This window comes from Rhinatrema bivittatum, chromosome 10 (assembly GCF_901001135.1).
Source record: "Rhinatrema bivittatum chromosome 10, aRhiBiv1.1, whole genome shotgun sequence".
Taxonomy (NCBI): Eukaryota; Metazoa; Chordata; class Amphibia; order Gymnophiona; family Rhinatrematidae; genus Rhinatrema; species Rhinatrema bivittatum.
The window spans coordinates 71,964,368-71,976,590 of NC_042624.1; the positions used below are offsets into that span (position 1 = coordinate 71,964,368).

General features: G+C 44.8%; 1 protein-coding gene across 1 annotated transcript in view; it reads right to left on the minus strand.

The window, feature by feature from the left end:
- SERPINC1 (serpin family C member 1) overlaps positions 1 to 12,223 on the minus strand; it is a 30,888-nt gene that overhangs the window by 9,030 nt on the left and 9,635 nt on the right. Inside the window, exons 2-3 of the mRNA XM_029618816.1 lie at positions 2,570 to 2,936; positions 560 to 772 (exon numbers count right to left, since the gene is read on the minus strand). Of these exons, the coding sequence (XP_029474676.1) occupies positions 560 to 772; positions 2,570 to 2,936 (580 nt within the window). The remainder of the gene's footprint in view (positions 1 to 559; positions 773 to 2,569; positions 2,937 to 12,223) is intronic.

Consider the following 12,223-nt stretch of genomic DNA (forward strand, 5'->3'; position numbering starts at 1 on the left):
AGCACTTGGCTTAGTCATATAAGTTTTGCACCATTATCATACTCTCATTTCTTTTAAAAATGTTTCTGAACCTGTAGCAGTTTCTTTCTGTGATTTAAAAAGTGAAGGTGTTGGAATGATCATTGTATGGAGTATTAAAAAAAAATACTAGAAAACGAGAGACAAAATGGCCATGTTAGATGGAAAGCAGCTCCTCTCCCAGCTCTGGAGCGTATGCATTGTTGAGGGATCATTTACTGTCACCGCAATGCAGGCAGATTTACCACTCCTGATGTGCAGAAATACCACTGTACTTCACCTATTAAATGATACTGTAGCAAGTGAAGTGTTAGTGACCTAAAGGAACAAACATGCATGATTCAACACAGCAGTACAGTTTTAATTGCAGAAACAGTGTGTGTATGTCCATGGTCCCAGAGAATTTCTAGAAAATGTTTCACGCATTGGATGTCTTTTTTTTTTTTTTTACACAGTAGAGAAATATCTAAGGAATCAGATCAACCAAAACCCCCCAACTAAATAGATTCTGCAAGATAAAGCCTCAAATGATGTGACTCACTTTGAAGTTCAGGGGCTTAAGACTGGCTCCATACACAATCTTACTGATGTTCTGGTAGGTCTCATTGAAGCTGAGAGACTTCTCTCCAAAAAGGCGATTGGCTGACACTAATTCCGACCCATTGACTTTCCTGTACATCCGGCAGTACAGTTTGCCAAAGAAGAAGTGTATTTGGTCTGAAGCCTTCGCTGACACGGTATCAAAGTAAAAGACCTGCCAACAAGAAAATGGGGGAAATAGGATTACATGTCATGTCATAAATATTTTTTTTTTTACATATTTTATCCTCATTGCCTTTTAGTGTAGGTGCTTGGATGCTCCATACAAATCTTAAGGACTTTTCAACCTACCATTGACTCAGCCATTTTTCCCCCTGATTTCTCAAGGACACTCTTCCTAATAGTCACAAATTACCATACTGCTAACAAAAATGATTTAAAAAATTCCTCTACAACTTTGCACTCATTAATAGGGTACCACAGTACTGAATATTTACACAATCATCATGGTTGTTTTAATTTATCACAAAATGAGGACAAAGACCGAAAAGAGAGAGTGCATCCTGATTTTTATATGCATCACGGGTCATCAACTTTTTTGGTCCGAGTGTCCATTAAAAAACCCCCCAAAAAAACAAAGATCCTTTGCCGTAGAGGACCCTCCCCTCCATGAGCCAGCTTATCATCATTTCTGAGCTCCACTAGCCTCCCCGAAGCAAAAGCCAAGCATTGAAAATGAGTGATTTTGATGAGATTCCCTGTGGTGTTTTTCATGGTGCTGGACCTTTCACAAACAAACTAAATACCTGATCGTTTGAACACACTTCAATTAATTCTGCGCTTCTCTTCCCGGCTGCAAGAAAACCTTCATTTTGAAAGTATGACTAATATTACTAAATTAATTTACAAAGGGATGAAAATTATCACCCCCCTTCAGCAGCTGTAGCTGGCCACTGAGTTTCATGGGACGGCTAAGATTTAGCGGTGGGATTAAGGGCCATCCCAAGGGCAGGAAGAGGATGGGAGATGGCAAAGTATGTATGGAGATCTGATCTCACTGCCTGACCCCGCCCAACACAAAATTCAGTTGTAAAACATCCATGGGAGCATTTGTGCCCATGACCATGCAGCTACAGTTATCAAAAGGGAGACTCTGCCTGTAGTTTCTAAAATTAGCTTGAAGGTCTTCGGATACAAAAAAAAAGGTAACTGCGGACATGCAAACGATTTTCAGAATGATCCCCCAACAACATTTAGAAGGCACCATCAGCATACAGAATGCTGCAAGAGGATATGGAGGAGTTTCAGAGAAAGAAGCAAGAGCTACACAAAATGAATCAGAGTTAAAAGGTAACAGTGAAAATTCAGACACACAATGGACAGTTTTAGAAGCAAAGCCATGCATTTGCTGTAGAATAAATTTTCATTGCAAAATATCTCAACAATATTTGCTGATGGCTCTTTGTCAGCGAAAATTTATAACCGGCAGATAAAGTTGGGCTAATTCATGTAGATTTGGAAGTGGAGAGTAAGCCGATGTCCTGCTTCATTACTGTTGTGTTTGTTGAAATTCTTTAAAAAATAATTTTTTAGTGTAAGTGCTCATGAAAAGTACTATATCAACAGTAAGGGAACCTGAAGGCCTCCTTTTCCCCATAGAACAAATATGGCTTGAGCAGTGATAACAAAAGATTCCCAGCTCATCTCTGTTCTGAAGAACTGCCTCAGAATTTGAAAAGCTAAATCAGTATCCATACCTATTTAACTATCTATGCTGAGACGGACAATAATGGTAATGGTACTGGTTTATAGTGATGTGGGCACCCCAGACTACCAATTCGTTTAAAAGAGGAAATCAGACAGCTTTCTGTTAGCAATGACCTTTGGATACTACAGCCTTACATGGATTTGAATTAGTGACGTACAGGAGGATAGCTGTGTAACCCAGGCCCCCTTGTCTAAATTCATTTTTCATAGTAGTATTAGTTCCAGCCTCTGACTTTTGCCTTACCTCCATGATTTCCTTCAGGGTATTTTCACAGGCACCCAGCTTGGTCATGCTGAAGGCCTGGGAGATGCTGAGAGGCGACATGAAGATGTTGTCAGTGTTGTGTTTGGAGTCTGCCACAAACTTGTAGAAATCCATAGCAAACCGGGAATTGGCCTTGCACAGCTCCCAGACACGGGGGTTAACAGACCACGGGATCTTCTCTTGCTCTTCCCCATCTGTCTCTTGTGGTTTCTTTTCCAGTTTCCGGAAAAAGCACATGGGGTTCAGAGGAATATCCTTAGGCTTTGTTGTAATCAAGCAGATATCAGGGTTTGGCTGGGCTACAACACCCCAAATGCTGAGGGACAGCAAGAATAAAAGATGCATCCTGAAATCAGAAATAGCAACATCAGGATCAAGAATATAGACTTATGTTTCATCACGTGATTGCTTTGAGGGCATTGCCTTCTGGGTATGAAAGGGAAGCGGGCCCAGTTTAAGTATGAGAGAAATTGGTACTAATGGTACTAATAACCCTCTGTAAAAGAGCACTGGAGAAGAACTGTATGTGTGTAATAAGGATGAGAAAAAAGTATGATCGAACGAAGAGAGTAACTGAAGAGTTGGTAAGGAGGGATAGGGAAAGCCAAGTGTTAGAACATTTTAAAAAAGGAAGAGTACCTTAATGTAGTGGTTCTCAACTGGTGTGTTGCCATTTCCCAGTCGCCCAGCTGCTCCACCTGCCCCAGCGAGATGCAAACGCTTCCTCCGCCTGGGGTTGAAATGCTGATAGCCTGGGCGGAACGCAGCAGAACTTAGTCACTGGCACTAGCAGCGTGGTCTCTTTTTCCCACCCCTTTGGCCCGCAGGAGGAAGTGCTGTGCGGCAGCCGCTCACATGGGAAGAGAAGACCATGCTACGTTACATGTGCGCGCATCAGCCCGAAGGAGAACAGCAGCGTGGCCCAGAGCAAAAAGAGGAGCAATGTCAGTCCCCACGGCTGACAGGACGCCTTTCTCGAGACCACGAGGGATGGAAGAGGAAGAGACTGCTGTTGCCGCCGGTTGTACTTCAGTGGGAGGAGAGAGAGAGAAAGTGAGAGAGCAGGTGTGTTTGAGACCCTGTGTGAGTGAGAACGTGTGTCTAACTGTGATTGAGAGCATGTATGTGAGAGAGAGAGCGCACATGTATGTAAGTGTGTAATTGAGAACCTATTCATGTTAAAGAGAGCATATATGTGCATGACAGATCCTTTGTGAGAGAAACAGCATTTATGAAAGTGTGTGTTTGAGAATCTGTGTGTAAGAGAAAGACAGAATGTATATGAGTGTGTGATTGAAAGCATGTGTATGTATGATTAAGAGCCTGTGTGTAGGAGTGAGAAATAGCCTGTGTGTGATTGAGAGCCTCTGTATAAATGAAATAAAGAGAGACAGCATGTATGTAAGTGTGTGATTGAAAGCCTGTGTGTGTGAGAAAGACAGAGAGCATGTGTGTAAATGAGTGATTGAAAGCCTATGTAAGTCAGAGCATGTGTATCTGTGTGTCATTGAGAACCTGTGTGGGAGAGAGAGCTTGTGTGTGACTGACAGAGAGGAGAAAGTTGCAAGCACGCCCCCCACACACACACACATACAATTCACAACAATTTCAGTGCATCTGGAAATCAAATGTTATCAGGTATGGAAAGCAGAGCATTTTTTATTCATTATTTTTAATTACTGGGTCTTTGTATCTGTTTTGAACTATTTTATTTGTGTCTGGAAATTTTTGATATGAGTTTTAATTATTGGATATTCCCTTGATTAGCTCTTTTGAAATAATCTATTCTTTTTATTAGTATGGTGTTACTGCTATTGATTTTATATTTCTTGATTTGTTATATGAGGACTGGTGATGTTTCTCTTTTTCCTTTGTTGCACTGCATACAGAGACCCTGGCTTGTTGCGGATTTCCAGTTCAGTTTTGGTCTGCATGTTTCTTTTCTAGTTATGCTTTATGGTCTCTTTATACTTTGTTAGATGAGGGTCTGCTCCTGTGACTGAGGTGAGGTATTCTGCTGCATGTAGTTTCTCTTTAGGGCTCTATAGCAGCCTGGCTTCGCTTTTCTAATAGGAGTTTTAAGGCCTGGTGTAATATTTTCAGTGTTGCCTTTTCTTAGGTAAGGTGGTTACTGTTTGAGTGCTGGAAGTTGGTGCTGTTCTGGTATGGGAAGTTTACTATATGTAATTTCTCTTCAGAGAGAAGGCCTTTTTTTTTTTTTTTTTTTTTTAAATTTCTGCCATGGATTATAATGAGCAGTGTGTCAGATGTGAGCGTTGTCCATCAGGTGTGACATGATGGTGAAAAGGTTGAGAACTATTGCCTTAATGTATGATACTTACACTTTGCTTTTTTGTATTTTGGGTAAGGGGGGGGCAGATTTGCTTGAGTTTGTTTTGGTTTTTTCCTAAGGTTATAAAATGATATAGATTGGCCGCAAGGGTTGATTTGTAAAGGGGGAGCCCATAAGCAACTAGAGGAGGGGACATTTTTCATGAGTTACTTGAGGAAGGATTGAGGGGACAGTTTTGTCTTTTTGTGGATACCACCAAAACATGTAATGGGGTAGACAAACAGGAAGGTGTGGAAAACATGAGGGATCTAATGAAGTTCCAGGAATGGTCAACGGTCTGGCAGTTAAGATTTAATGCTAAAAAATTCAGTCATGCGTTTGGGCTGCAAAAACCCAAGGGAGCAGCATAGTCTAGGGAGCGAAATTCTTCTAAGCATAAAAGAAGAGTAGGATCTGGGGGTAATCGTTTCTGATGATCTTAAGATGGGCAAACAGGTGGCTAACTAAAGCAACAGCAAAAGCCAGAAATATGCTTGGCTGCATAGGCAGAGGAAATGGTCAGCAGAAGCAATGAGACCTCACTTGGAATAGTGTGTACACTTCGGGAGGCCAAACCTTCAAAAGGATATAAACTAGAGGAGTCAGTCCAGAGGATGGCTACTAAACATATGGGCACAGACAAAGATCTACACATACGGCATGTACCCTAGAGGAAAGGTGGGGTAGGAGAGATATGATAGAAATACCTCCAAGATTTTCATGCATAGGTGGGCCTCTCAATGGAAACTGTGAACCCCAAATGGGGACAACAAATCTTCAGTGCCTCAAATGTCAGCACTCTTCAGGTGCCAGCAGCATTAGTAGTGGAAGTCAGCATGGGGCCTGTGAGCCTTGCAGTGGCACTGCCCTTGCATAAGCCCTGCATGAGGAAGCATCGGGGCCTGTGACCTTCCACTAGCCCACAGGTCCCAAGCTGAATTTCATTAGCAATGCTGCTGCCACTTGCTTTGGGACCAGCGATGAGGAAAGCTAGTGGGCGTGGAAGATTTGCCACCGCTCTTCTTTGTGCACCCACTACTGAACCTACCCAAGATAAAAAATGTTGTCTGTCCTTTCTTCCCACCAATTGTTTACCACCTTTGGCCCAGGACCCAAAGGAAAATGTTGCTGCTGATCCTGGCCAGGGGGATGTTTGGAGAAGGGGGGCTGTTTGAAGGGAGGGATAAGATGCAGGAGGGGTTTGAGGGTTGCATAAGGTGAAGAGGGATTGGATGAGGGTGGGGAACGACAAAAGATCAACGGGGAGATGTAAGTGGAGCATAAGAGGGGATAAGCTGGGGTGGAGGGGGGGTGACAGTTGGGAGTTCTAAGAAGGGCTTGAGGGGTGAGAGGGGATCACCGGGAGGGATGTGAAAAGGGCTGAAAGTGAGAAAGGGGGGCCCACTTTGGGGGAGGAGGTTAAGAGAGGAGGTCCTCTGGGGGGCGAGGAGGTTGAAAGGAAATCAGCTGGCGCGCAGGGAGTGTGAGAATGGGCAGTGCTATCTTTCTGGGGAAAAAAGTGCAGGATGCAAGTTATTTCTGAGGGACTACAGGGCAAATCAAACAGGTAGAAGAAGAAGATGCCAGTACTCAGTGCCAGCATGTACCCTCTGGAAAAAACCATCCCTGAGGAGTGATTATTGGAGAGGGACCACAGCCCGCCCTGTTCATTTCTTTTAGTCGTCCTCTGAGATCGTGTGAATTTCAAGCAGTAAAAGGAGGTCACGTTGGCTAATAGTTGGGGAAGTCCTGCTCTAGAATGAAGGGTCATGGGGGGAACAGCCTCACTCTGGAGAACAGGACAGTTATCTGAGTCCAAAAAAAGCATTGGATGAACTTAGGGTCTCTGAGGGAGTAGTAGAGATTGTAAAACTGAATCTGTGGTGTGAATGGGCAAAATAGATAGGAAGCAGAAAAAGACCATATAGCCGATTTCTGTGTTTCTAAGAGGTCATTGGAGGCTTGGGGGACCCAGCTCGCCCTCACCGCTCAGAGCACCACCCCTCAGCAGGGGCCTGGGACCTTCATACGCTAACATGCCTTACAGCAACCTCTCCCTCTCCTCTTGCACAGGTTTCCCATTACCATGGAAACTCACGCGAGGGGCACAGTACTGCTGGGCCTGAGAGTGCACGCAGTGAATTTACTGCTGCTGCCAGGCCGGCCGTTCTACAAGAAAAGCAGCCAGAAGCAGATCTGGAGCAAGGCAGGCAACACTCCAGGCACCTATGATAATTTGGCTCTGGAGCCAGTCATCTACATTGCGTATGCCTATAACCTGGCTGGTGGCTCAGTAGCAGTGCTGTACGTTGCTATACAGAGGTACCTGGATTCGAAATTCCCAGCTAGAGAATGCACCGAGAGGTCAAAATGGCACAAGGTGTGTCTTGGGGGTCTTCTTTTAATGGTGGCAAGATGGACTCCACAACTGCCATGGTAGTGGCTCTGTTCCATTAGCCCTAGGCTCTAGGATTGTGCCTTAAATGAACACAAGTTGTGCATATCTGATCTAGTTAAATGGGGAGACTATTCTGTTAAACGACTTAGCCATCCTGTCAGCTTTTGGTACAGTTCAAAAGAAAGCAGAATCAAGATCTTTAGGTGATCTCCCAAAAGACATTCCTCCTTCATCAGATCTAATTCATTTCAGGGAGGGCAACTCCAAAACCATTTACATGGGTGGAAAGCGTTATAGCCACATAAGTGGTTGCATGAAAGCATGGCTAAAAGCATGCCTGTTGTTCCGCAGCGCACGCATTTTTAGCTGCATTGAATGTAAACGTTCAGATTGGGAGAGGAAGATGACATGCAAGGATTGTATTTTAAAATCCTATTTTCCATTCACAGAGCACCTGCACAAAAAAACAGGTTTGAAGGTACCCACAGACTTTATTCTGTTGCTAACATTTTGAAAATCGATCCACATAAAATAGTCATGTACGGACTGGGGATCCCTCAAGAGTTCTTTCCATTGCTGCTGCCTGCTTAGCCAGAGCAGCACGAGGCTCGTCCTCTGGCCCGGGGGTGTGTGTGAGTGCTACTTCAGCAGCACTTTCAATCCTAGCCAATCATGAGTATACTTCTCCCAATCAAGACCTCTATCTATGCACTATAACATCTAAGATGGAGCATGAAAACAATGGATCCGGTTATATGTGCAGGAAATAGCTATTAATTAGCATCCCAATTATAATCCTTGGTCTCTTTTCAGTCTAATAGTACTCTTTTTGGTAATTTTCTTAATGCAGTAAAATAATTCGATTTTTAAAAAGTATCATTGAAGTGACTATTAGCAAAGATGCGAGGACCCGACGAACTTTCCAACCACCTTCTTTTTTTTACAGTCAGGGTGTAAATCTTACTTGAAAACACACTTGCATTTACTGACGTGACGTTTTGTCTTGTTGGAAAAACGAATAAAACTTCATCCCATTGATTGAGGAAACTGTGTAAAAGAGCTTAACGGAGAAAAACGTTTAGGGGTATAAAAAATGAGTAACAGGGCAGAAGGGATAAGGAGACCTTTGGACTTCTGCATGAGTTTTATAGCTTGGATGCAGACAGTGAGTAAGTGTTGCTGGCATGTTTTCCTTATCATTAGAGATCAGCTAAATCAATATTTCGTAACATAGTAGATACTGGTCCATTTAATCTCCCCAGTTATTCTGTCAGCATTGTCAAGGATATATCCCGGCTGCCAGGCACAGAGTGTGATCATTCACTTTTGTTTATTTATCTGCAAATATTTTTTTTTGTGTCCTCATCCAAGGTATGCCACCATCCTGGGGGTCTGAGCATAGAAGATCCCCCTCTTCCTTCCTTCCTGCAGTCCATATTTCTCAGTTCTAACCACAGAGCTCTGTAATAATCTAAGAGGTACATATTCAGGCACAGTCCGGCTAGAAAAGTTAGCCGGATAAACGTATCCAGCTAATCTGGGGGTATAGAACAGCTCTTTAGCCCAACCAAATAGCCATCTAAGGGGGTCATTTTCTATCCGTATCGTACGCGATAGCAAGTGGGGGGGCGGAGTTGGGGCGGCAAGGAGGCTGACGTGGCGGTATCTTCGTTGGCGGCGATAAGATAAGCCATGTTATCACCGCCAGTAGCGCGCCCAATTGCACCACCTTTCACTGTGGCGCTATTGGGTGCGAAAGCCAGCAGCGATAACGCCGCGGTGGTGCAATCGCTGCCGGCTTTCGCAGGCCCGCCCCCTCCCCCCCCCCCCTTTACTGCTGGATTCTCCATTCTCTGCAAGAATGGAAAATCCAGGCCTAAGTCATCCAGCTAAGTCTGAATATCGGAGTTAACCAGTTAACATAGAGGGTTAACAACTCTTCACAGTTATGCCCTCAAAACACCCCTAACTTAGCCGGCTAAATCCTAACCACCTAACTTATCAGGCGGCTAGAATTTAGCCAGATGTGTACCCAAATATTAATTTAGCTGGTTAACTTCTGAGTTAGCCGGCTAAATGCTTTTGAATATGGACCTTCAAATAGCCAACAATGTTAGCATGGCCTTTCCCTAAATATTTGGCCTCTTTGCCCCCTATGTAACCTGCTAGACCGATCCAGCTATGTGAGTACTTGCATTTCTGCCAGTGACTTCTAGTTATTAATGATTGCTACCCATAAATACACACGACATTATGCTAAGAAATACAAACGTATGTTCCAGAGTCAAATGCAAAAAAAAAAAAAAAAATGTTGATTTAGGCCCAGCCTGATGACTCAGTGGAAGCACAATATGTTGCCATGAAGGAGATCTGGGATTACATTCCTAAACCCAGCTGCAAAGGTAGCATTCAAAGACATTCAGAGGAAGGAGTTGGCAAGCATGTCCCAGTCATTGATGAACCTCAGTACGAACTGGACAGAGTCAGGGTGCATGAGAATTGGATGCTGGAGATAGCCACAGTATGTGGCCCCTGCTAAGGAACATCATTGCAATGGCTAGACTAGAGAGGAGGGGACTGAAAATGGGGAAACATTCTGGGTAGCTAAAAGTGAAGGCTTGTGTCACCCTGGCTGAGCAGAGGCTAGTTCCAGTTGAGATGGAAGCATGAAAGGGAGGAAAATGGTTGTGCCAAAAAAAATTATGAGTAGGGGGAATGCATGCAAAGGCATGGCTTCAGGAATGCTTTCCACCAAAGATTTGGAGGAGGAGTGTGCATGGGTGTGGAGTGGGTTTATGGTGATAACGGGAGGTGACATGGGACGTAGTTGGGGTCTGTTTGGATGGGTGATGATGGTGTAGGTATATAGATGATGTAGGGCTGTGTGGAAGGATGGGTGTGGGGGGCATGGGTAGGTAGGTGATTATGTGTCTGGGGATTGAGAAAGGAGCTGTGAAGTGAATGTATGTTTTGGCCGTGTGTATAGGTAGGCTCCATGGTTGCAAAGTTAGCATGTGGATAAGTGAGAGGTTTCTGTGTATGTGTGTTTGGATAGGTAGGGGTTGATGTCGGTGTTTCCATGAGGGGGCTGTGTGTGGCAGGGTTTTTTGTATGAGGCATTGTGGGACGTTTGCTTTTTTGGGGTGTGGCTGTGGCTGGTACGTACGCAGGGCCGGTGCAAGGTTATTAGGCGCACTAGGCAAAACTTACAGCCTGCTGCCCCCCCGGCGAGAGCACCCAATAATTAAAATTAATAAAGATTAAAAAAAACTCCCCTGCTGTCCATACCTGGGATCTTTTGAATTCCAGATGCCCTGAGATTGTTGTGGATTAGCAGGGGAGAGGAGAGAGGATGTTGCTCATAAAAACTTTATTCTCTCTTTCACACATGCACACACACAGACATGACCTCTCTCATATACATGCACACACATGGATATGTCCTCTCATACACATGCACAAACACATATCCTCTCATATACACACACATGAACTTGCTCTCATTTAGTTCCCCTCCCCTAGCAGCACAAGGCCAACAGCAACAGCCTCGACCTTCAGTCCCCGCAGCCCAACTGAGCTCTTCCTTTTTCTTCAGGCCTGCGGGGACTGACTCTTCTCTGCCTCCTGCGCAGCTTCCTACAGCCAAGCAGGGACCAGGGCTGACGTTACAGCTTCCTGAGTGGGCGGGGCCACGCAGCTCAGCTGCTGCTGCTCTTTCTGCTCTTCATTGCAGCACAGCCCTGGCCAGTACTGCATCTTCTTGAGGCGAGGAAGCGCTCTTCTTCTTCCCACCCGTGTGGGACCATGCCATGGCACGTTCTCTTCCAGCCACATGGGCGGGAAGAGGGAGAAACCATGCTGATGCTACCCCCGACCGGTGGCGCCCTACTCGGTCACCTAATCTACCTAGTGCTTGCACCGGCCCTGTGTGTATGTGCATTAATAAGTGTGGGAGATAGTGGCTTGGAAGGTGGCTTTTGGCACCACCCTTCATCATCTATCCCTGCAGAGAGAGAGGGAGGTAGTGTAGATGTGTGTGGCATGCTGGGGGAAGAGGTGTATGTGTGTGTTGGGAGGTGTCACTTAAGGCCTCAGCACCATCCCTAATACCCACTCAGAGTAACCCTGTGGCCACATAGAGGGTCCTGCCAAACACTGCCCAGGTTCTCTGGTGGTTTCTAGGGACACAGACTCCACACAACCCAAGATTACATGATTCCTAGAAAAACACCCACAGACCAAATACATACATTACCAGGATCTTAATCAGTCCAAGACAGGCAGAGCTAACAAACTAATAAGTTTAACATCAAAAAGTGGGAACAGTGAATGAATAAAAGATTTAAACTGCAAACAGAAACAGTTAAAAACAACAAGGATTAAACAGTAGAAACTAGCTAAACACTTTTCACTATTTAGAACCTGAAGAGGTCAGGAAAAAATGCTGTCCACAGGAGCTGAGCAGGGCCTCAGCACAGAGATCTGCCCCTCTGTACTCCCAGCTGAGACTAGAGGGTTCCAGCACTTTCAAGGCTGGTTCCAATGCATACAGTACTAGGCAAAACATGTCAGCACTGTCTGAATTTTCAAGAAGGCTCATCACCCAGTAAAAATGTTACTAGCAGAACATGCTTTCTCACAAGACAAGCAGGATGGCAGTCCTCACATATGGGTGACATCACAAGATGGAGCCCAATCACGGAATACTTTTGTCAAAGTTTCCAGAACTTGGGGAGCCTGAGGAAGGAGAAGTGAGAGGCTCCAAGTGTACCTGCACTCGTTGAGAACTTTTTTCTCCGGACTATCCCCGCTTGACACCCCGGTGTAGCTTGAGAGACCTGGCGGACACACGGTGAAGGGGCGGGACTGAGTGACGTGAGGAGAGCGTCTGCCCTATAAGATC